The 22,045-nt window shown below is 54.3% G+C and overlaps 1 protein-coding gene across 1 annotated transcript; it reads right to left on the bottom strand.

Moving 5' to 3' along the window:
• Nucleotides 1-1,817: 1,817 nt before the first annotated feature.
• Nucleotides 1,818-10,059, bottom strand: LOC131581625 (galactose-3-O-sulfotransferase 2-like). Its single transcript, XM_058844106.1, has 5 exons — nt 10,033-10,059; nt 9,169-9,249; nt 4,939-4,970; nt 3,283-4,211; nt 1,818-2,719 (listed from the first exon to the last, which is right to left on the bottom strand). Exons 1-5 carry the CDS (start codon nt 10,057-10,059, stop codon nt 1,818-1,820), a joined length of 1,971 nt encoding a protein of 656 aa, XP_058700089.1.
• Between the last annotated feature and the right edge of the window lie 11,986 nt (nt 10,060-22,045).

Consider the following 22,045-nt stretch of genomic DNA (forward strand, 5'->3'; position numbering starts at 1 on the left):
CCTCTGCAGGGACCTGCAGGCCCCCCAGGAGCCCCAGACCTCTGAAACCATGAGCTCACCCCACATCCTGACAGGACAAACGAGGGAAGGGACCAACACAGCTGTACATGGATGTGCCTCAGAGACAAAACTTTATGGAACACACAGCACCCCAAAGCCATGGAGAAAAATCCCCAAATGGTGCCCTCTCCTTGTGCCTGGCTGGGTGCCTGGCACTGCCCCAGGAAGGGCACTGGGAGCACAGTCTGTTTTTTTCCTGCTTAAACTGAGCAGGAGACCTCTGGGTGGAAATGGAAACCTTTGAGGTTCTTCGTGGCTGCCCCAGGGAGAGCCTGGGGTGCTCAAATCCCCCTGGGCAATTTTTTCGGAACACCTTTTGGTTTGGAAATCATGCTGAAAAGCCAAAGGTGAGGCTTCTGTTTATCCCAGCTGATTTGCTGGCTCTGCTTTTGATTCAAGGAAAAGTGCAGGATGAGAAAAGTCAGGCTGAGTTGCCCTCCACAAGCCATTGCTGCGAGATGTGTCCCGGGCAGAGGATATTCCTGTGGCAGCTCGGAGTGGTGGGCTGGGATGTCTGGCTGCAGAGAGGCTCATGAGATCTCTCCCCATCACACAGGGACGGAACTTGAGTCTGACACAGCAGAGGAGGATGCTGATCCTATAAATGCAGCACCCAAAGGCAACCTCTAACCACAGAGTCAGCGCAAAATCATGCCGGGGTTCCCTTTTTACCATGGGTTTGTTGCTGGGGTCTTTTTGGGTTTTTTTTTTTGGGGGGGGGGGGGTTGGTGTGTTTATTGCTTTTGATTTTTGTTTTTGTGGGGTTTTTTTGGGTTTTTTTTGGGTTTTATTGGTTTGGTTTTTTTGTTTTTTTTTTTGCTTTTCAGGACATATTAAGACATATTCAAATGTTTGGAGTGTGCTTCTGGGGCTTTTGGGGATGTCACCTACTGGGCAGACTGATATAATTAAGGGGAATTTAAGGAGCGACAGTGACTGTTGTTATTTTTAATTAAGAGGCTGCTTTTCCAGCACGGTAAGGTTAATGGAGCAGGGCAGGGCTGAGCTGCACAGACAGACAGACAGACAGACAGACTCGTTCCCAAGCCGTAAATCAAACTCCACAGCTCTGATTTACAGCTCGGAGCTCTTCTGCCGCAGTCTCTGCTACGGGGCTCAGGATTCGGGCTGCCCAAAGCCCGGGCTGTGCTGAGGCTTCAGCTGCTCACTGGGGGTGATTTCCCTGTGGAAAAGCGCTGTGGAGCCCCTGGGACCCCGCTGCAGCGCCCAGAGCTGTGCCGGGAGGTGCAGGGAGAGGCGGCCGGGGCAGAGCAGCCCGGCCCGGGGGGCTGAGCCTCGCTGTGCCAGCAGGGGCGGCTGCAGAAGGGTGTCCCAGGGCAGGGGGCTCAGTCTCGGGTGGGCTCCAGCCGGGAGGAGGCAGAAGGGTGTCCCAGGGCAGGGGGGCTCAGTCTCGGGTGGGCTCCATCCAGGGCGGCTGCAGAAGGGTGTCCCAGGGCAGGGGGCTCAGTCTCGGGTGGGCTGCAGCCGGGAGGAGGCAGAAGGGTGTCCCAGGGCAGGGGGCTCAGTCTCGGGTGGGCTCCAGCCGGGAGGAGGCAGAAGGGTGTCCCAGGGCAGGGGGGCTCAGTCTCGGGTGGGCTCCAGCCGGGAGGAGGCAGAAGGGTGTCCCAGGGCAGGGGGGCTCAGTCTCGGGTGGGCTCCAGCCGGGAGGAGGCAGAAGGGTGTCCCAGGGCAGGGGGGCTCAGTCTCGGGTGGGCTCCAGCCGGGAGGAGGCAGAAGGGTGTCCCAGGGCAGGAGGCTCAGTCTCGGGTGGGCTCCAGCCGGGAGGAGGCAGGGGGCAGGGCGGTCTCGGGGGGCGGCGGGGGGAACTGCTTCTTGTAGAGGAGGCTGCTGTACTGCAGCTCCGGCGTCACCAGCCGCCGGCAGGTCCGCTCCAGCTCCCCATCCAAGCCCTGCTTGAGGTTATAGCCCAGGATCCTGGCCCCGCCGTGCTGCAGCGGCCGCAGGGAAGAGTCCTTGATGTCCTTGGGGGCCACGCTGCCCGTGCCCTGCAGACAGGCCCGGGCCAGCTCCGCCTGCCGCTCCCTCAGCGCCCTCACCTCACGCCGCAGGCGCTCCCGCCCGATGTCCCGGTCGATCCTCTCCCAGAAGGTCCTGTTAAAGTGGGTGTAGATTTCCCAGTCCAGCCTGTTCCAGGCCTTTATCTTCTCCACGACGGAGTCCGGGAGGGGCGACTTGGTGCTGCTGTCCCTGGTGTTGAGCGGGAAGGAGACGACGCTGTCCAGGTCCCAGCACAGCATCTCCTTCAGCAGCACCATGGACTCGTCAAAGTACTCGGAGATGAGCAGAAAGTTAAAGGACGCCTCGATGGCCTTCAGCATGAGCTGCACTCGCTCAGGGGACACCTCTCCGTCGGGGTTGAAGCCGAAATCGAAGGTCATGAGGTTCCTGGAGTAGTGTCGGTCGCCGCTGGTGGGGTCGTAGTAGCGGTGGGGCTGGCTGAGGAACTCCTCCAGGCTGCGGACGCGCGAGAAGGCCGACGCTCCCCTGTAGTACGCGAAGGAGGACTCCATCAGCTGCACGGGGTTCCTCAGGATGGAGAAGTAGACAGCAGAGCTGGGCACCACTTTCTGCACCTGTGGAGGAGAGAAAGGAGGGTTTAAAGGTGGGGTAGGAAGAAGGGACCCACTCGCTTGCTCTGCTGGGGAGCAGAGGCACCTGCTGGGGCTGGAGGTGGGGGGTGCTGGGGAGGATTTGAGGCTGCAGCTCATCAGAGGAGCTGTGGGGAGCTCCAGAAGGGAGAGCAGTGAGCAAAGCTCCCCACAGTGGGCTCCCACAGCTGCGTGGCTGGGCTGGGATGGAGATACTGCCTGTCTCCTTCCCTTTCCCCATGTCCACCTGTCCTCAGGTAGCATCCAGGGGAGTGGATGCTGGGCACGGCTGACCTGAGCTGATGCACTTCTGATGTTCTTCTCTTGCTGGTCCCCTCTGGGCCTGTCCAGGGAGCATGACATGTCCCAGAGCCCACCAGACAAGAAAGAGATGAGAGCTGGTGACTGCTACAGATGCTGTCTCCCACTTTGCCATGGCTCACAGCACAGGGCTTCATCAAACCTGCTCACAGAAGCCCTCAGGAGATGCCAACAACATGCTAGGTATCCATGGGCAATCCTGTCTCTCTGTAGCTCATCCCTGCAGAGTTTATGTGCTTGACAGGTGCCCCCCCTTGTGCCCCATGAGCCCCTCTCCCCCTTCCCCGCCCACCTGCCCATACCTCCGGCAGCAGGAATCGCATGTGGTGGCAGAGGATGTTGAAGCGCTGAGGGCTGAGTGGGGAGAAGCCCTGCACGAACCTGGCCAGGAAGTGGTGTGGGTAGTAGAGCTGGAAGCCCCCGCCTTGGGGGAAGGCGAAGGTGAGGTTGTGCATCTCCCCAAAGCGGAACAGGATGTTCATGACGGTGCTGCTGGCGCTCTTGTGGACTTTCAGGAAAACTATGTCAGTCTTGGGCTTGCACGTCTTCCCTTGAGGGGTGACTCCTCTGGCCTGCTGACTTTCTCCAGCTGTTACCTCCTTGCCCTTAAAGGCTTCTGTCCAGCTTGGGAAAAATCCTGTCTCCAGGTCTGTTTTGTAAAAATCCCCTGCCTGCAGATGTTGAGCTGAGTTTGGGACGGGCTGTGTAAATGAGGTGTCCAACTCAGGGTGGGGAGAACCCACAGCTCGAGGCTGAGTCTGGCTCTGTACCTCCACCTGCACCATTCCAGGTGGGGACATTTCCCTCTGCTTCTCTGTGCTCAGCCTGTTTGCAAAGATGATGAACTTGCTGGTGACAGCTTCTGCCGAAACTGTGGTGACCCTCCCGGGAAGGCCTGGAGAAGGACTTTCTCTGGCTGCTTTTTCCAGGCCTGGAAGCTGGGGTTTCAGTGCTGTGGGTGCCAGATGGGCTTTCACCTTCCCGCTGTTCTCTTCAGGCTGCTGCACCCAGTACTCCTCTGGGCTGCTTTCCAAAGGGGTCTCTGGTCTGAAGTACAGATGCATTCTGAAAGCATCCTCAGTCGAAGCAGGGGCTGGCTTGGCTTCCCTCTGCCCCTGAGGGGAGTCATCCTCCCACAGCAGGTCAGGGCTGTGGAGGGCAGAGCCCAGCCCGTGGCCAGTGGTCTGCTGCAGGCCACGCTCCAGCTCACACTGGCAGCTCCTGTGACAGGGAGGATACAATGCTCAGCTGCTGGAGATGGGAGGGCAGAGCAGAGGCAGCTTCTCTGCAGCCCAATGAACCCCCTCACCCCCAAAGTCACCCTAAAACGTGTTTTCCTCTTTTCTTGGGGTGGGTGGCATTGCAGATGGATGTAGGGGCTTTGCTGCTGCCCTGGAGGGTGGGAGTAGGTGCAAGAACTTGGGCTTAATAATCTTGGAGGTCCTTTACAACCTTAATGATACTGTGAAGAGGAGAAGGACAGGTCAGCAGTGATATGGCAGTGTCTCTGTCTTGCTGTAGCATGACAGGGTGGTGGATGGGGCAGAGCAAGAGGAGGCAAGGAGAAAGAAGAGCTTTTGGTCTGGAGAAACTGCAGGAACGATTGCAGATAACCCCAGACTGGGAGGACTGGGCTCAAGGGCAGTAGGGTTTTGTGGTAAGCCAGGACAAAGCCCAAAGCAGCCTTGTCTGACCCCAGGGTGGGCTCAGTTCTGGGCACAGGGGTGAGATGTGGGACCCCCAGAGAGTCTTCTCTCACCTGGGTTTTCCTCCCTGTCTAAGGAAGACCCTGCTGGGTGGTTTTTGGGAGGGTGGCCAGAGAAAGGCTGGAGGACAAGGTGCACGTTTATAATTCTGCTCAGGACCTACCCAGGAGGCTGCAGCTTCTCCACAACCTGAAGTGTGACCAGGAGGAGGATGAGGAGGCTGAAGGAGATCCAGAGCCGACCTGGCTGGCACCTGTAGATTGCGCTCAGCTTCCTGTAAGGAAACAGACATTTGAGACCATTCGTGGGGAGAAAAAGCCAAGACCAGTGATGTGTGTGAGGCAGGTGGGAAAGGAGCCTTGAGGCTTTTTAATTATTTTATCTTTTTTAAGGTGAGGTCACATTTTCAGGGGCGGAAATACTGCAGAGGCAGCGATAACTGAGGAACCTCCGAGGCTGTGCCCCAGCAGTGCAGCCTCATGGAAATTTCCAGATGAGCCACAGATATTGTGCTGAAAAGCAAACAGTGATAACCATTGAGTCCCTCAGCGGCTCAGGGACGCCTTCCTGGAGCAGCCTGAGCTTCCCCCAGGCAGCAGGAACAGGGCACTGCCTGTGTGTTCCCTGCCCTGCCTGGCCAAGAAGGATCAGGGTCCTGTCTTTATCAACATGGACAATAAATCTCTTTTTTTCCCTGCTCTCCCCACTCTCTGCTGTTGGACTGCCATCTGCACAGGCTCCAGCTGTGGCTGAAGATGTGATGCCACCATGGGGGCCCCAGCAGTGCCTGGATTTTAGTCTGATTTTAGCCATGCCTACAACAGCAGTGTGATTTCTACAGGCCATCAGAATCATGCTGTCAGTGTTTGGGTTGTGTATGGTGACGTTAAGGCCATGGAAATGCTGCCACAGGGCTCCTTCTGTTTGTAGGGCTTGATGCAAACCCTAGTGGAGCTTGATAGTAGCTTTAACCTTCAGTGGAATGATTGAGGGGCTGAATTTCCTGGAAAAAAAAAGATTTCTTTGTATTTTATTTTTTTTTCACAGAAAGGTTGTCCAGTCCCAGCAGATGTGACACTTGGAATCATGGGTTGGTTAGTGGTGGCCTTGGCAGTGTTGGGGGAAAGATTGTACTCAATGATCTTAGAGGGCTTTTGCAACCTGAATGATCCCATTATTCTGCTGGTTTTTCCCCAGGGAGCTCATTGTTGCATAACAGGAGATGATTTGTACTGAGGATCTGCTTAAACCCTCTGGGACTGGGCTGTGCTGTGGGGGAAGGTCAGCCTGCCAGCCCCATGGCTGCTCTCCTCTCTCAGGGAGGGAGGCCACAGGCAGCGAGGATCTAAATGGGAGGAACTAATGACAGCAGAAATCTGGACAGAGCCTGCTTGGAAGCTGCATTCCAGCAGCTAACCTGGGTTCACTGGCATTTCTGGCTTCCTGCAGTGGTCAGCTTTGGACCAAGACAGTGAGAGTGGGACTGAACAGACTCGCTTGTTCCAGAGCTTCTTCATCTCCATGGTGCTCTATGTCCTGCTCTGGGCAGTCCTGTGACATGTGGGAGCAGAGCTCACTTGGTGAGGCAGCAGTGACACACACGTGGGCTGTCCGAAGGGGTCACGTGCATCCCACCAGGGCAGGTCAGGAATTTAGGTTTGCTATTGAGAAACTGGATTTGTTCCAGTAAAATCAACTGTCATGATTAAGTAGCAGTTTGATAATGACAGCACTGCTTGCAATGGTCAGACACTCATGGACAAGGTTCTGTCCTACTCCCACTTCACTCTTGTCTCTTCACTGAGCTGAACCTCTCAGCTCCTCCCAGGAGGATTTCAGTGTCTAAAGTAAAAGACTGGAAAGGCTGGGAGGTCTAAGGCCACAGCAGTACTACTGAAGATTCAAAAGGTGTCATTACTGCATGTAATTACTGTCCATCAGCATCACAGCATCCCCAGTCCCAATGGCAACCTGGCAGTATCCATGCTCTTTGACACTTGAGGAGCAGACTGCCAAGCTCAGATGAGACAGGAGGTGGCAAATGCACGTGTGGGTCACTGCCTGGCCATGCCAGTAGCACAAAGAGACTCTTGTGAGGTCAGAAATAAACAGATGTGACAAAAACCGGAGCAGAAAAATGCCAAATGCTTAAACAGAGCTTAAAATGCCAAGAGGCATTTTAAAATTTTAAAGAGGGAGGGTTGGAGCAGAGACCCGAGGCTGCCCCAGAGCTGGTGAGAGGAAAGGTTTGTTGAAATAACTCCATGTGGAAGATCAGAGAGACAGAGGGAGAAGGCAGTGAGGGAGGAGCTGCTCCAGAGTGAAGTGATTCCTCTGGATCTGGTTGGAGACTCAATCCAGCTCTCCCATCACTCCAGGCAAGGCTGATCATAATTTTGTCTGGCTGATCATGGTAAGACAAGCAGCAAGAATGGAATGAAGAGCTGCACTGTGATATTTAGCGATACACACAGACTCTTGGGGGATCTGCAGGAGCACACAGTAATGGAGGCAGAATGATGGAACACTTCCCCCCAGGCAGAGCTGGGGCAGCACTCTCTACCATTCCATATCTGTATTTGGTGCAGGTATAATTCTGAGCTTGCTTCCACAGAGGTCCTAAACTTTCAACCTATGAGGATCTGTGAAAGATCCAGGTCCTCTGGCTCTTTTGAGGTGGCTGTTGTGTTGGTGGAACACCCAGCTGAGAACACACAGCATGTGTCAGGCTGACGTGTGTTTGGGCTGGCCAGGCTGGCACAAAACCAGAGCCTTTCCTTCCCTCCTCGGGCCTGGCTCTCCTGGGATGCATGGACATCAAGGAGGGTGTGCTGAGAAAGTGGCAGCGCTCAACTTTCTTCAACTTTCTGTTGATGCCAAGATCAAGCAGATGCCAAGAAGTTGCATTGAAGGCAGCAAAACACTGATTAAATGGCACATGGTGCATGAGCAGCCCTAGTCGTGGAGGCTGGGGCAAGCTGGCATGACGTAACTGAACAAGAAACCTTCAAAAGGCTCCACTGCCCTCTGTGGGTAACCCCTGCACGGCCTCCTGTCCATTTACACACTGGGATGGGATCAGGGATGCGTGTCTTGGGGCAGAGTTAAACACCTGAGCACCAGGAAGGTGTCCAGGCTGCACCTGGAGCCCTGCAGGGCAGATTGGGCTGCAAGAGCCCAACTCCTGCAGAGTCTTTGGAGATGCCTCCATCTGCAGGCAGGCTACAGCTGAGGAGCCCCCTCAGACCAGAGCCCGTGTGCTGTCACCTCCAGAAGTGACAAACAGGGTGCAGAGCTGGATGCAGCACCCCAAAGATGCCTTTGGCTGCAAGGGCTCAGTGGAAGGGCCGGAGCAGCTGGATGCCCCTATGCTGGCTCATGGAATTTAGTCCAAACCTGAACTGCTGGTAAAATCTTTGCAAGGGGTGGTGCTCCAGCTGCCTCAGTGCCAGCCTCAGCAGGGAAGAAGGTGCCACTTGTTCTCAGCAGGACTGCAGAGTTCCCCTCTGTTATCCCCTCCTGCTCCAAGCAGAGCTTCCCTCTGACCCATGCCCCTTCCCCATCCAACACAGAAACAAAAGCCCCAGCCAGGATGGGTCTGTGCCTGGAAGTTTCTGGGCCCTTAGGGTCCCAGCCAGCTGCAAGTGCTGCAGGAGGTGCTGAGGCTGAGCTCACCAGGCAGGTGAGTGGCAAAAAAAGATTTTCCTGTTTTGCTGTGCCCAGATATTCTCCAGGCAGTGAGCGATGTTGCACAAGGAATTAATGTACACAGTACATACACAGCACAGCCACAGCCTGCTCCCTCTGACCAGCCACTGGAGCCATTTTTTGGCAGTAAATGAGAAATTGGGCAAAATGGCCAGCAGGATGCTCAGGTAGCACAGCAAGGGCACAATGGCACTGCCTGCCTGTGTTGGTGACCACACTACACTTGACAGCTGGGTTGGGAATAACTCTGAGCCCTCTCACCCTGCAGCTCTCCCCCAGCCAAAGAACTCTGCTGCAGAGTCAAGCCTTGCCCTTCCCTCATGCCTCCTGTCCCAACCAGAGGCTGTGGAAGAGGGCCCTCACCCTAGGGGTTGCCATGTGAAAAACTTGCACAGAGACACATTTCTGCCTCACTTCTACTCCTCTGGTGATCCCTCACTGGGACGCTGCAGGAGGGACCAGCACCTCATTGCCCTGCCAAGGTCTGTGCCATTCTCCTTCTTTTGTGGCAACAGCCTCACAAAAGATGCTGTTTTCCAGCCACCCTTGGAGCATCACCAGAAGGGAAAAATCCCCATCACCCCAGACTGCCCTGCACTGATGTGGAGCAGAAACACCAGCCCTGCCCGTTCCCATCACCACCTCAACTGTTTCCCAACACGGAGGGATCTGCAAGGGCATCACCTCTGGGTAGGATAGAAAGAGAATTTTACTTAGGGAAATAGTATTTTACTTAAATAAATACATAAAAATATTCCACTTACGTGATCAAATACCGTCTGAATTTCAGCATGGTGAGCTGGAGCCTTGGCTGGGGAGCGGGTGGTTATCATCCGCCCGGGAGACTGGAAAGCAAACACCCGGAGCCTGGATTGTGTGCTGTGGCCAGAGGCCCCTCCCTGGCGGGGGCACTGGGATGGAGATCCCGTCAGACCTTCCCACCAGTGCCCTGTGCCTGCCCCAGGGAGTGCCCAGCCTCTGAGAGAGTGACCGTCACCCCTGCCACGTCACACAGAGCCTTGGGCGGGCTGTCCACCCATGCCAGTGTCCCTGCCTCACTCCTTGGTTTCACCCTTGGCTGTTGGTGTTCTGTTTTGACCCTTTCTTTTCCTTTCTCATGTCCTGATTTTGCCTCTTGACAAAGCTGAGGGCAGAGATGGTTGTGATTGCTGAGCTCTTGGTGATCCCGATGTCTCCAGGTCAGTGCTGCTGACACTCTGTGATGGCTGGGTCACTCCTGCATGGCAGAGACCTTGTCCTCTCCATGGCTCCATCCATGCTGGGCTGGGGCTATGGCAGTCCCCAGCTCCCTCCTTTGCTGGCTTGGGGGGCACAGGGGGCCAGTCTGAAGATGGCACATGACAGACATCGATGTGTTAAGTGGTGTCTGGAGCAGCCAATGTGATGAGGGGAAGCAAAGTCATTAACCCCTGTGCTGGGAGTGTGCTCTGCCAGGATGAGCAGCAACAGGACAGCCCTGCCAGGAAGCCAGCTGGCTTCCAGTACCAGTGGGAAAGTGGGCACTGGGTCTGCTTCTTGCTGGCTGGTAGACAACGTAAGACAGCTCAAAGGAGGCTGCTCTCCACAATGGAGGTCCTTTGGCCACATCCTTCCCCTTCAAGGCTCACCCCAGCATCCTGCACAGCATCAGCCATGCCCTCGTGTGACGGGTCCCAGGCAGTCTGGCAGGGACTGTGTGCTTCTCCTCTTTGGGCACAGACTCCCAGGGTGGTGTGGAGCTGGAGAGGGTGTCTGGGATGTGGGACACGAGGGCCAGTGGCTCAAGCTGTGTCACAAGCAGTCTGCAGGACCAGGTGTCCCATGTGCCTGCTGGCCCTGGAGGAGAGGACCCTGGCCATACGTGCTTTCCCTTAACCCATGGGGCTCAGGAAGGGCATAAGGGGTGGATAAATCACTTCCAGCCAGGGTCTTGGCTCTCTGGAGGGACAGAGGGGCCCAGCTCCCTCCTTCCCTGTTGCCAGCAGGAAGGCAGCCATTCCCCTCACCCTGGCACAGGCAGGCGCTGCCTCTCCCCGTCCACCTCATCAAAACCACAAGTTTGCTGTGGGGCTCTCATGTTCTCCACCCATCCTGGGCTCCAGCTCTCTGCCTGGGCTAGCAGGTTCCCTGGGAGTCTGGGGCTGCCTGAGAGCCTTGCAAAAGCTTGCAGGGATCAAATTCTCTCTGGTGCAGGGGATGAGGGTCAAGGCTTCTCCCCTCTGATTCCCTCTGCACAGCCATGCTCTGTGCAATCCAAGCTGGATAAACCTGCTTGGGGTGGATGACTGAGGGGTCTGTGAGCATCCCCTCTGCAGGATCTCCAGGGAACATCATATTGCTGCAGGGCATGGGGCACCTTTGCTTGGGAGCATCCAGAGGCTCATCAACATGAGGGTGTCCAGACAGGCTTGATCTCGCACCTCTTTGGTTGTTTCCTCTTGCTTGATGGTCACTGGTGGGATTTGCCACTGCTCAGCTCACTTGTTTCCTTAAGGACAAACCTATTAATCCATGGTGACCTCATGGAGGTCTAGTTTCCATATGAAATCCTGCTCCAGATATCCTCTATTCCTGTCTGCAGCCTCTTCATGGGCACAACTTGAGGCAAAACTCAAAAGGCAAAGTTCCTGCAGGAATGTGGTGATGGGAAGCAAGGCATGTGCTCTCCACTGCCTGTGTGCTTCCTGTGCCAGAGGCTGCATCTGAGGGACCTCAGCAACTCTCTTGGGATCCTTGTGCAACCTCACAGCTGCATCCTACAAGAGGCTGTGCTGGACTGTGACCTGGGCAGGAACAGTGTCTGAGGGCTTCGGTGCAGATGTCACTCCTCTGAGACTACACCTGGTAGTCTCTTCCCTCCCACAGAGGCTGGGGTTGGGGTCAGGACATGGCCAGGTAAATGCACCTTCTGTAGTTGTGTCTCCTGAGAAGCAAAGGTGCTCTTGTAGGAGGGATTGGGCACCTCCTCAGGTGGCAGCTCGTTCACTGCTGATCTCAGCAAAAGGCAATTGAGGGGCCCCAGAGGCTCCAGTCCCTTTCTGCCCTGTCCCTGTGCAGGATGGTGAGCAAGGACATGGCCTCAAGACCCTCAGGACCTTGCCACTCTCATGCAATGAATTTCCTGCTTGGCCTGTCCATGGCCTAGAGGAGCTGCTGGTGGGTTTTTCCCAGGATTGCTGGACATGCTGCTCCTGGAGAGCAGCAATCTCTGGTGCAGTTGTGCCTGGGGTGGAGGTGAAGAGGAGCACATGGGAAGGTGCCTCTCTGGCAAAGAGGAAAGGAGACCTGGGAATGTGGTTACCCCTCCAGTGAGGAGGAGAGCAGACCTGTGAGCCAGATTTCCAAACCTGAGCTGGACCAATTGCCAGAGCAATGAGTGGTGCAAAGAAGAGCCCTAGGGTTTCCGAGGGCTTGAGTAACCTCAGCCAGCCATCTGCCTCCCCTCATCCTCAGCTTATTCCTTTTCTACTGGATGTGGATCACTCCAGCAGAAGAACAGCCCAGCAGAGAGCTGTGTGGGGGTTTTTGTTTGGGCTTGCTGAAGGCAGATTCTGTTTGCCATCAACAATGCTCCCTGCTGTGCCCTGAGGTGTGAAGAGCCATCAAGAACCTTCTGGGCAGGAGCAGGGGAGCTTTGTTCTCCTGAGAGAGCTTCTTTGTTCTCCTGAGAGAGCTTGGATGGAAGGAAAGTGCTGCAGAAGTGAGGAGCAGGAGAAAAGCCACTGCTGCTCCCTGGGACAATTCCTTGGCTAAGGAGGAGCCCGACATCCTTGTGTGTGTTGGTGAAGGGACGCAGTTGCAGCCCGGAGGGTGCAGGCAGCCAGGGAGGTGTCTTTGTTAGGAGCAGAGTCTGGGATCCTGGAGAAGATGAAACTGCTGCAGGGCTTTGCCAACTGGGGCAGTATCTGGGTATTTCCTGGGTCTGGAGTGGCAGAAGTTTCTTTAGCAGGGTGTGGAGAGTGATGGAGCTCCTGCTGGAAGTGGCTCCTTGCTTCTGAAGTCAAAGCAGAACATCTGCAAAATAAACAAAAATCTCAGAAAGAAGGAGTCAATGCTGCTTACGTGAACCCATTAGCTGGAGCAGGTAAACTGGAATGATATAGAAAAGTTATATTCAGGGTTAAAATTATCCTGGGAAGGTCCAGGAGTCAAAGTGCTACTCATGAGCTCGTGTTAGAGGGGCCTGGAAGATCTCTTGGCAGTGCTGTGATGGTGGGGCAGACTCCAAAGAACCCTGGTTGGTACAAGGAGATGAGGAGCCCTTCCACAGGGCAGCACCAGGGTGGCACTGGCTGCATCCAGTGGGAGTCCCAGTGCCCAAGCCCAGAGTCTCCTGGCTCCACACTTGTCCCTTTGTCTCCTGCAGGTAGCCAAAGTCTGAGGACCTGGAAGGAGGTTGTTGCCACAGGGATAAGACAGGGAATTAATGCCTGATGTGGGGCTGGGTTCCATTCCTCCCAGCAGATGACCACAAGGACCCTGCTCACACTGCTTAGGCATGTGTTTCCCCTGTATTTAATGATTTAATTTTTCTATTTATGTTGTGTTTGTGTGTTTGCATGTGCACTTTGCTTAAACAAGGATTTATCTCCATCATTTTCTGCCAACACGTGGTCATTTTGTCATTTGTACTCTGGCAGCCTGGAGCTTGCTGGATCTTAAAGGGGGATGAAAAGACACGAGGACTGTGTGTGCCCTCCCAGCAGGAGTCAGCTGGCAGCCCCAGATGCAGGCACAGATTGGGAAGCTGAGGTCTGGGACACTCCAGTTTCCTGGATCTGAAGTTATTCCCACAAAGCTCCCAGTGAAGAGAATCTTGAGAGAGGGACGAGCTGTCCCCTCGCTGCCAGCAAACCCTTTGTGCAGCTTTTTCTGTTTGCTTTTCTGACCAGTTTCCAGACAGACCTGTTCCTTGACTGACCCATGATAATTTCTGGATGACTCTTTCTGGGGTATCCAGCACTCTGCCTTATCAGCAACGTGCAAGTTTGCTCTCCGAGTCGTTCTCCAATCTATCAGCCCGTGGGCCTCCCCTTCCGCTGCTGGGCAGCCGCGCTCCATCAGTACCCACCTAAATTGATCTCAAGTTAATTTTACACTTAGCAGGGAGAACAAGGCATGCCCATTTCCCATGCATTCCAGCAGCTCTCCTGGACACTGAGCCTGCCCTGCAGTGGCCATGCCCAGCTCTCTGAAAGGATGCTCAGGGAGAAAATTCATCCAGCTGGGAATTTGGGAGCAAAGCGTGGTGGGAGCTGAGTGCAGGATCGGTGCTGTGGCTGCTGGGCTGTGTGGGACCTCACTGTCCTGGGTACCTTCTCCCAGAGACAAGGCAGCACTGGGCAGAGCTCCTCTTGGCTGGGAAGGCTGAGGAGCAGCTGGATAAGTGTGGCTTTAGGCAAGGAGTGCGCTGTTGCTCTGGCTGTATGGTTTTGGCTGGAGTTGGGGACTTTGGCCCTAATCGTACTTTTGTTTGTTCTTTAATCTCAGTCACCTTATCAGAAGCCTTTGAACAACCAAACACATCTCTGCTCACCTAAGAGAACAGGCTTTGCTGTTTCTTTTTGGTTGATTTTGTTTGCTTGCCAGAGACCTCCAGGAGATTAAGTGATCCCTCACAAACCTGGGCTTTGCCCTGAAGCCTCTGGAGGACTTGCTGGTCTGTTTGCAGAAGAAGAAATCAAAGTGGGCATCCCAACCATGGGGTGCCATGAGCTCTCCTCAGCAGAGGAGGCATGAGCCTCTCCTTGTCTAGTTTTGGGCTGTTCAGAACAACAGAGACCTGAAGCACCCAAAATGGGTCCAATGGAGGATGACAAAAATGCTGAAGGGCCTGGAGCATCTCCGTGCCCAGGAAAGGCTGAGGGAGCTGGGGCTGCTCAGCCTCGAGAGGAGCCCCAGCTGAGAGGGGCCCTCAGCCCTGGGTGTCCCTGTGAGCAGGGAGGGCTCCGAGCAGGGACCAGGAGGAACAGGAAGGACCAGGAGGGCAGGAACTGACCCCAGGAAGTTCCACCTGGACATGAGGAAGAACTTTCTGGGTAGTGCCTGAGCCCTGGACAGATCCCAGAGAGGGTGTGGAGTCCCCCTCACTGGAGATATTCCAGAGCTGTCTGGCCACACTGTGTGCCATGAGCTCTGAGCTGACGCTGCTGGAGCAGATGGACCCACTGTGGTCCCTTCCAGCCTGACCCATTCTGGGACTCTGTGGGGCAGCTGCCATGGGTGAATTTCATGCAGCTTAGTTTGCTCCCACTGCCTCCTGTCCTGTCACAGGGCACTGTTGAGAACAAACAGCCTGGTCTCCTGCCTTCGTTTCCTCCCATTAGATGTTTATACACATCTACAAAGTCCCTCCAAGAGTACTCTGCTCTGGGATGAGCAGCTCCAGCTCTCTCAGCTGCTCCTCATGTGAAGAATGCTTCAGACCCTCACCACCTTCATGGCCTTGCACTGGACTGGCTGCAGTCACTGCATCTCTCTCGTACTGGGGAGCCCAGAGCTGGACCCAGCAGTGCAGGTGCAGTCTCACAAGTACTGAGCAGAGTGGGAAAGGAGGCTGCTGGAGCCAGGGAAGCTGTGCTTGACCTAGGGATGGCCAAGGATGTCTTTCGGACTCTCCATGACCATTGGGAGCCATGTGCTGCATGTGACTGGGATGAGTGGGAAGTGGTAAGTGCTGGGTCCAGCCCCACCTTTGCCTCAGCCAGTGCTTGGTGTCCCCAGCAAAACATGAAAAACATAGAAATGGTTTTCAGGGGAAGCCTGGAGAGAAAAGCTGTATTGATCGAGGGAAACTGGGTGGAGCAGGTGTTTACAGAGCAAATGCCTTTTGAAACATATCAGCAGGCAAACAGGGCGGGGGCCTCACGGTCTGATGCCATCTCCTATTTATGGAAAGCATGACAGGATGTCCAGATAAATGTGATGCCTCAGCTGTCAGAAAAAACAACAAAACAGTGAAATCTAGGAGAGATTTTATGGTTTCTAGGAAAGTTCAGCATCTCCATGTGTGTACTGAACAGTTGCTCCTGTCACTACAAGATAGGCAGTGAGGGGCTGGAGCGTGTCCAGGGAAGGGAATGGAGCTGCAGAAGGGTCTGGAGCACCAGGAGGAGCTGGGGGAGCTCAGTCTGGAGAAAAGGAGGCTCAGGGGGGACCTCTCTCTCCACAACTCCCTGACAGGAGGGTGCAGCCAGGTGGGGGTCAGGCTCTGCTCTCGAGGAAGAAGGGACAGGATGAGAAGAAACAGCTTCAAGTTGTGCCAGGGGAGGTTCAGGTTGGATATCAGGGAAAAATTCCTCACAGAAAAGGTTGTCTAGCATTGCCACAGCCTGCCCAAGGCAGTGGTGGAGTTCCCATCCCTGGAGGGATTTAAGAGTCATGTGGATGTGGCACCTGGGGATATGGGTTAGTGGTGGCCTTGACAGTGCTGGGGGAATGGGTGGACTCGATCCTGGAGGGTTTTTCCAGCCTTACTGATTCCTTGATTCTGTGTGTGAGTTACCCCAGCCTCATCTCACACTGAGGGGTGTTCCTGGGCTATGGAGGGAAGCTGAGGGTCCTCACCTGAAGAGGATGGCCAACATGGGCTGCTCTTCAGGGTCTCCAAGGGGAGCGTCCCTGCACACCTGCCCTGCTGACTGAGATGGCTTTGCAGGGTCATGACACAAACAGTTTGCTCTCCTGTCTCTGAGCCCCATCTCTGCACAAGTGAGCCCCTGTTCAGTCAGAGGAAGGACACTGGAGTCTCCTCCTCATATACCAAGAGCCTTAGAACTCCTGTGAGACTGTGTCAGAACTCCTGGGAATTTGTCTATGGAGTCCCATCAACAAATGGAGTAGTGCTGGTATCCGTGAAGAACTTGGAGATGGAAGAACACCCACCAAGGAAATGGAAAAACAGTGCCTGGCAAACTATTATCCAGAGATCTGGGAGTCTTAGGTGGGCTGGAAAACCTGTGTATGTCAAAGGAAAGATGGAAAACATCAGGCCAAACCAGCAGGGCATAAGCAATTCAGGATGTTCCTTATTGTGTTGATGAAAATGTCTTTCTCCAAGGAACACAGAGGTGCTGTGCTGGATTTTGTTCTCACCGACAAGGAGGGCCTGATTGGGAATGTGAAGCTGCAGGGCAGGTTGGGTGCCATGACCATGAAAGGTTCAAAATCCTTAGGGCAACAAGGAGGGCACTGAGCAAACTCCCAGTCTTGGGCTCAGGAGAGCAGATTTTGGTCTCTTCAGGGAAGTACTTGTTAAAGAACCATGGGGTTCTTATCCTGTAGGCCCAAGAAAGCTGGTTGATATTCAAGGATCACTTCCTCCAAGCTCAGAAGTGATGAATCCCAAGAAAGAAGAATCCCAGAATGGTTTGGGTGGGAAGGGACCTTAAAGCTCATCTTGTTTCACCAAGTGTGGGTCCAAGGCAGGACTTCTGCTGAAAGCCCTGTCAGGGCTGGATCTGCCTCTGGGTACCAGAAAACTGCTCACAAACCTCCTGCTTCCTGCTCCTCTGGAGAGGCGGGAAGGGCAGAAAGGGCCACCTTCATTCCTGGCATTGCCTGGGGCCTCCAACTGGAGGGTGCTGCTGCTGGGAAGTACCAAAGATCCACCTCCTGCTTGCCAGGGTTTTCCCAACTACACCTCCATGAGATTTCCCTCTGTCTCCAGGGCAGAAGGCACTGTGAGGCTGTGGTCGCCCTGAGAAGCCTCACCCCATGCTTGGCTGTGCTGGTTGGGTCAGACACAGCCCCCAACACTCAACACCAATGTTTGAGAGCTATTCCTGGGAAACGTCTGCCAAGGCAGCAGGGAGGGGTGGGCAGAAGCTCAGTCCCAATTCCAGGAGCTCTGAAGCCACCTGGGTCATGGAAGGGGGTGGAGCAGGGTGGCAGTGAGGGTCTGTCACCCTTTGGGATGCACAGCCACCACAGAGCTCCTGGGAGTGCCCCAGAATGGGGAAGAGCTCTGGGCTTCTTCAGAGGAGACCTGCTGAATGTGAGGCATGTCCCAGTTGGGGTTCTCTTGTCCTGGGGAGCCCAGCACTGGACTGACAACATTCCAGGTGTGGCCTCCTCAGTGCTGGTCCCCTCCTTGATCTGCTGCCAATCTCCAGTGCATCAGCCTCGTGATCCCTGCACACAGCAACCTTCACAGGGGGAATTAGAAACATCAGGAGTAGCTCCATCCCAGGCTATGGGAGGCAGCCCCTGGGATGAGGATGCTGAAGGCCAGAAGGAGCTCAGGATGAGAGCAGAGGACACAGTGCCTGTGTCAGGGACACTGGGTGCTGCCCTGACAGCATGGCATGGCCTCTGCTTGTCCCCAGGGCATGACCATGTTCCACCCGGGCAGGGCCTGGCTCCCAGCAGGTCTCTGCTGCCCTGGCTCAGCAGAGAAGGACAGAGCCAGTCACAAGTGGGGGCTCAGGAAGAGGAACTTGCTTGCAGGGGTCCCCATCCCTGATGGCTTTGGAGGCACCAGCCCTTAGTGCTGGGTGCGGGGCCAGTGGAGGTGCTCAGGGAAGCCCAAATGAATTTACTGGTCCCAGTGGCAGGGCAGGAGGGACACTGGAGCCTGGTGCAGCCCAGCAGGGGAAAGGCAGCTCAGAAGGCTTTAGCACCAGCTGGCCCTGGACGTTGCTGGCTCTCAAAGCTTCCCACAGATGACTCCTTTCAAGCCCAGCAAGAGCCTGAGGCAGTGCCCGTGACCACAGCACACACTTCTAGATAAGGAAGGAATTAAAACACAAGACCTATACTGCTTGTCCCTGCAGGGGTCATCAAAGCAGCGTGGAAATCCAGGTATCTGCCCAGGGAACACGCACAATAAAGTATTTCCTGCTCAGTTACTTTTTGTAGGAAAAAAAGCCCCCGAGATTTGTGTTTTCTATCCTCAGTTGCAATGGAGGAATCTTGACATTTTTAATCTTTGGGCCTTGGAAACCTGCAAAGGGGATAAAGTTCACAGACAGCCTCACTTTACATTGCTTTTCCAGGTTTTTTGTGGCCTGCCTCCTTCACCACCACCATCTTCATCCCAAGAAAGAAGGAGTTTTAAGTCAAATCCTCACAGAAAGTCCTTCAGGTCTGAGTTGTGCTGGTCCCACCAGCTTCAAGGTGTGGTCCCTGGAGCTCCCACAAGTGTGTGTGTGACACTCTCAACTATGAATGAAAAGCTGATGCTCTGTTACTACAAATGCTCCATTGCACACATAATGAACCCGAAAGGAAAGGGTGGCCAGTCCTCCTTTTTCCAGCAGCACTGGACTTGAAGCTCTCCTACAACGGGAGTTGGTCCTTTGTTGACTTGCTGATGGATCAATTTATTTATTTATCTATTTAGTTATTGATTTTTGAGGCTTTTTCATGCAATGGTGATGGTTTAGGGGAAGTCATGGCTCAAGGTGTCAATGGGGAGCGTTTGTTCAAGCAGGAGCTGCAGGTCAGGCTCCTGCTGAGGCTCCCAGGCTCCCTGTTTGGTTCTCCTGGCATCGAGGCTGTCAATAAACCACATTCCCATCCCTTCTTGCCTTCAGGACAATGACACAGAGGGTATCCAGGCCCTGGACATTGGCCAAGTCACTGTCATCTTCTCCAAGACCAACTCAGCCCCACTGTGCGATATTGTCATTGTTTATGGTTAATTAAACCATTAGCCATATGGTTAATTAATTAACTATAAACCATTGTTTACGGTTGATTACCATATCTACCTGCAGTAATTGCCCCTAACTGGGGTGTCAGTGCCCTGTGAGACGGTGTGGGTTAGCTGAGGAGTGACGAGGTGAGCCTCAGGGGGAGCCTGGCTCCTGTGAGCTCCCACAGGTGCCTCAGCTGAGATGGAGGTGCACAGTGCTGCACTGTGATCCTGCCATGGCTGGAGGGAGGTCGTGGCACTGCTGGGGGCTGCAGAGCCTGCTCTGGCCATTGTGTTTGAGCAAGGGCTGTGCAAACAGCTCTACGTGCCGCGCCAAAGCTGCCGCTGCCATTTCTTGCTGGCAGCAGAAGGTCGGCAGTTCAGAGGGACAGATTTGGGTCCAGAGTCTATGTGTGAGGAGAGCTGTGACTCATCAGAGTCATGACAGGTGCTGGGGACTGAGAGGGGTGGCCTCAGGAGCAGAGTGGGCGCACCACGTAGGGCTCTGGGGCAGGAGGGGAAGAGCAGATTGAGGTGGATGTTGTGAGGAAGAGGAGCACAATCTGCACGTTTCCTTCCTGTATGTTTGCCCATGTCTGCTCCTGCACCAGGTCTGTGGCTGCCTTCATTCCTTCCTCCTGCCCTGTCTCCTCTGATGTCCCTTCTCACCTGGCTCTTTGGCTGGAGAGATCTCTCTTTCTATGTGGTCTGAGGGCATGTTTGTCCCACAGGAAATGGATGGAGTCCTACAGAAAGTCAAAGAGATGAAGAAGGTGGGGTGGAGTCCCTGATACGCTGTGGGTTAGTGAGGGGCACGGGGTGCACTGGGGCTGTGTGTGAAGGTACACCCCCACCCTGCACACACAGTTGCATAAGTGGTCCAAATACCATTTCTCTGCAGATGTTCAGACATCCCCTTCTCTGAAAATGCTGTTGAGGCTGTGGCAGCAGCAGCAGCAAGGCTGGGGTAGGAGTTTTTGCTGAGCAAGCAGCTGCTGATTGCACAGATGGGACTCATTAGGCTCTAGATGGGTTGAACTTTGTTCCAGGAATCACTTATTACAACTTGTGCTCCCCTCACCTCCACTGCCTTGGTTTTGGATTCTCTTCTCTGCCACGGGCCAGAGGAATGATCTTCCTCTGGGCCATTTATCATGGAATCACAGAATGCTTTGGGTTGGAAGAGACCTTAAAGCTCATCTCATTCCACCTCTGCCATGGACAGGAGCACCTTGCAGTAGCCCAGATTGCTCCAAGCCCTGTCCAACTGGCCTTGGACACTTCCAGGGATGGGAAAGCCACATCTTCCCTGGGATAAGTTTTATTTCTGTCTTTGCTGCCTCATGGTTCTTCCTCACAGTTATCTTCTGTATCTTCTGCAATACCCTGATCTGGGGCAGCTGGCCAGACTGCTCAGAGGGGCTTCTGTCCCACCAGATATGGAATTGGGTAGCATTAATGCATTTTTTGGTGCCTGTCCCTGGGATGCTGTAAGGAGGAAAAAAATTATATTTAGGAAAACATCTAATTCCCTGCAAAACCAGACTGGGGGAATGCAGATGGCACACAATGTGGATCAAAAGGTGTGTGCAGGCATGGGGGGCACATTACCACTACTGACACTGGTCATGAGACATCTTTCCCCTGTCAGATCCATGCTGACAATACTCACCCAGCAAAGCTTGGCTGGGGAGAAGGGAAGAATGGAATACAAACTGTTGCAAACAGCTGGGACGCCACATCCCAAAAGGAGCTATCTCCTCTTCCCACTGGTTGATTCCATCTTCAAAAAGGCAATTTCTGAGTGAGGAGAATGCAGCTCCAGGCTGAGGAGAAGTGAGGAGATGAGGAACTGAGAGACTGGAGCACTCTGGGCTGTTTGGCATTGAAAGGGCAGAAAGGAGAAGCCATAGGCATCCAAGTGGTTTAAAGTGTCTTAGGATGAATGCCAGCTATGAGGGCAGGTCTGGGTGTCTGTGTAGCTGCAGTGGTTTCCACCAGCCTTGGAGAGTCTGCAGACCATCTCTGCAGGGTTGGTCTGTGTGCTCCCATGCATGGCAGCTCCAGGGAGGGTTGGGCATGATGCCCTGCACCCCAGGGAATGGAGATAACTGTTCAGAGACCTTCGGACCACTGTCCTTCTGTTGGTGCAGGAGGTGTCTCTTTCCAAGTGTTCCTCAGCCTGGCTGGGAGAATTATTTTCTTTTGAACAACCAACACCAGGAGACAGTGCATGAAACCATTCTCCACCTTTACATTGCTCCTTAACCTTAGCTAATCTTACAGATCATAACTTTCTAGATGTCCCCTGCCTTCCCTCTCACCATCAAAATCTCTGAGTAGGAGGTGCATGAACATGAGAGTTTGACAACTGAACTGATTGAGGGATGAGTTAAAGAAAAAAGAAAGAAAAGGGGATAGTTCTTCAAACTGAGAACCCAAACTGGGAATCCTGCAGTGTGTTAGAGCTCTGTCTAGAGAGCAGCCCCAGGTCCAGCTGTATGTGCTATTCCTGGGGCAAGGCTGTGTCTTGTGCCTGACAGCTGGAGTTCCCTTCTTGGCTCATCCAAGAAGATTGCAGATGCAGGAAAATGACTTGAGCAGACCCAGCACCCCACTGAAATCCTTCAGGAGATGATGATGATGTCCAAGGTTTGTGTTGGGATACTGTTCCCTGGTTTGTCCCCTCAAGCCAAGGCTCTGAGTGCTGCCAGGAGCTGGAACAGGAGCTGGCCACAGTCCCAAACTCCAGGTGCCCCAGCTGGGGGCAATGTCCCTGCCACAGAACTCTGGCCATGGCACATCCTCTGTGTTCTCCCAGTGCCCTTTCTGCTTGCACGTCTTTTATTTTTGGTCAGTCACCTGTGACCAGGAGAAACTGCACCGTGGCTGCTGGACAGTTGAGCAGCTTGTACTCTGGCATTTGTGAGCACAGCAGATGTAACCCTGAACTTCTCCAGGTGCCCATGTCTCTCCTTAAAACCAGGACAGCTTGACTTGCAGTT

The sequence above is a fragment of the Poecile atricapillus genome, chromosome 8, assembly GCF_030490865.1.
Source record: "Poecile atricapillus isolate bPoeAtr1 chromosome 8, bPoeAtr1.hap1, whole genome shotgun sequence".
In the NCBI taxonomy this organism is placed as follows: Eukaryota; Metazoa; Chordata; class Aves; order Passeriformes; family Paridae; genus Poecile; species Poecile atricapillus.

What these genes read in the sequence shown, in the direction of transcription:
- LOC131581625 (XM_058844106.1), bottom strand. Translation starts at nt 10,059, where the DNA reads ATGGCTGATGCTGTGCAGGATGCTGGG. An exon ending in AATCTACAGGTGCCAGCCAG is followed by an intron (nt 4,212 to 4,938) that starts GTCGGCTCTGGA and finishes TCCCTGTCACAG; the next exon opens with GAGCTGCCAGTGTGAGCTGG. An exon ending in GCTGCCGGAGGTATGGGCAG is followed by an intron (nt 2,720 to 3,282) that starts GTGGGCGGGGAA and finishes TCTGCTCCCCAG; the next exon opens with CAGAGCAAGCGAGTGGGTCC.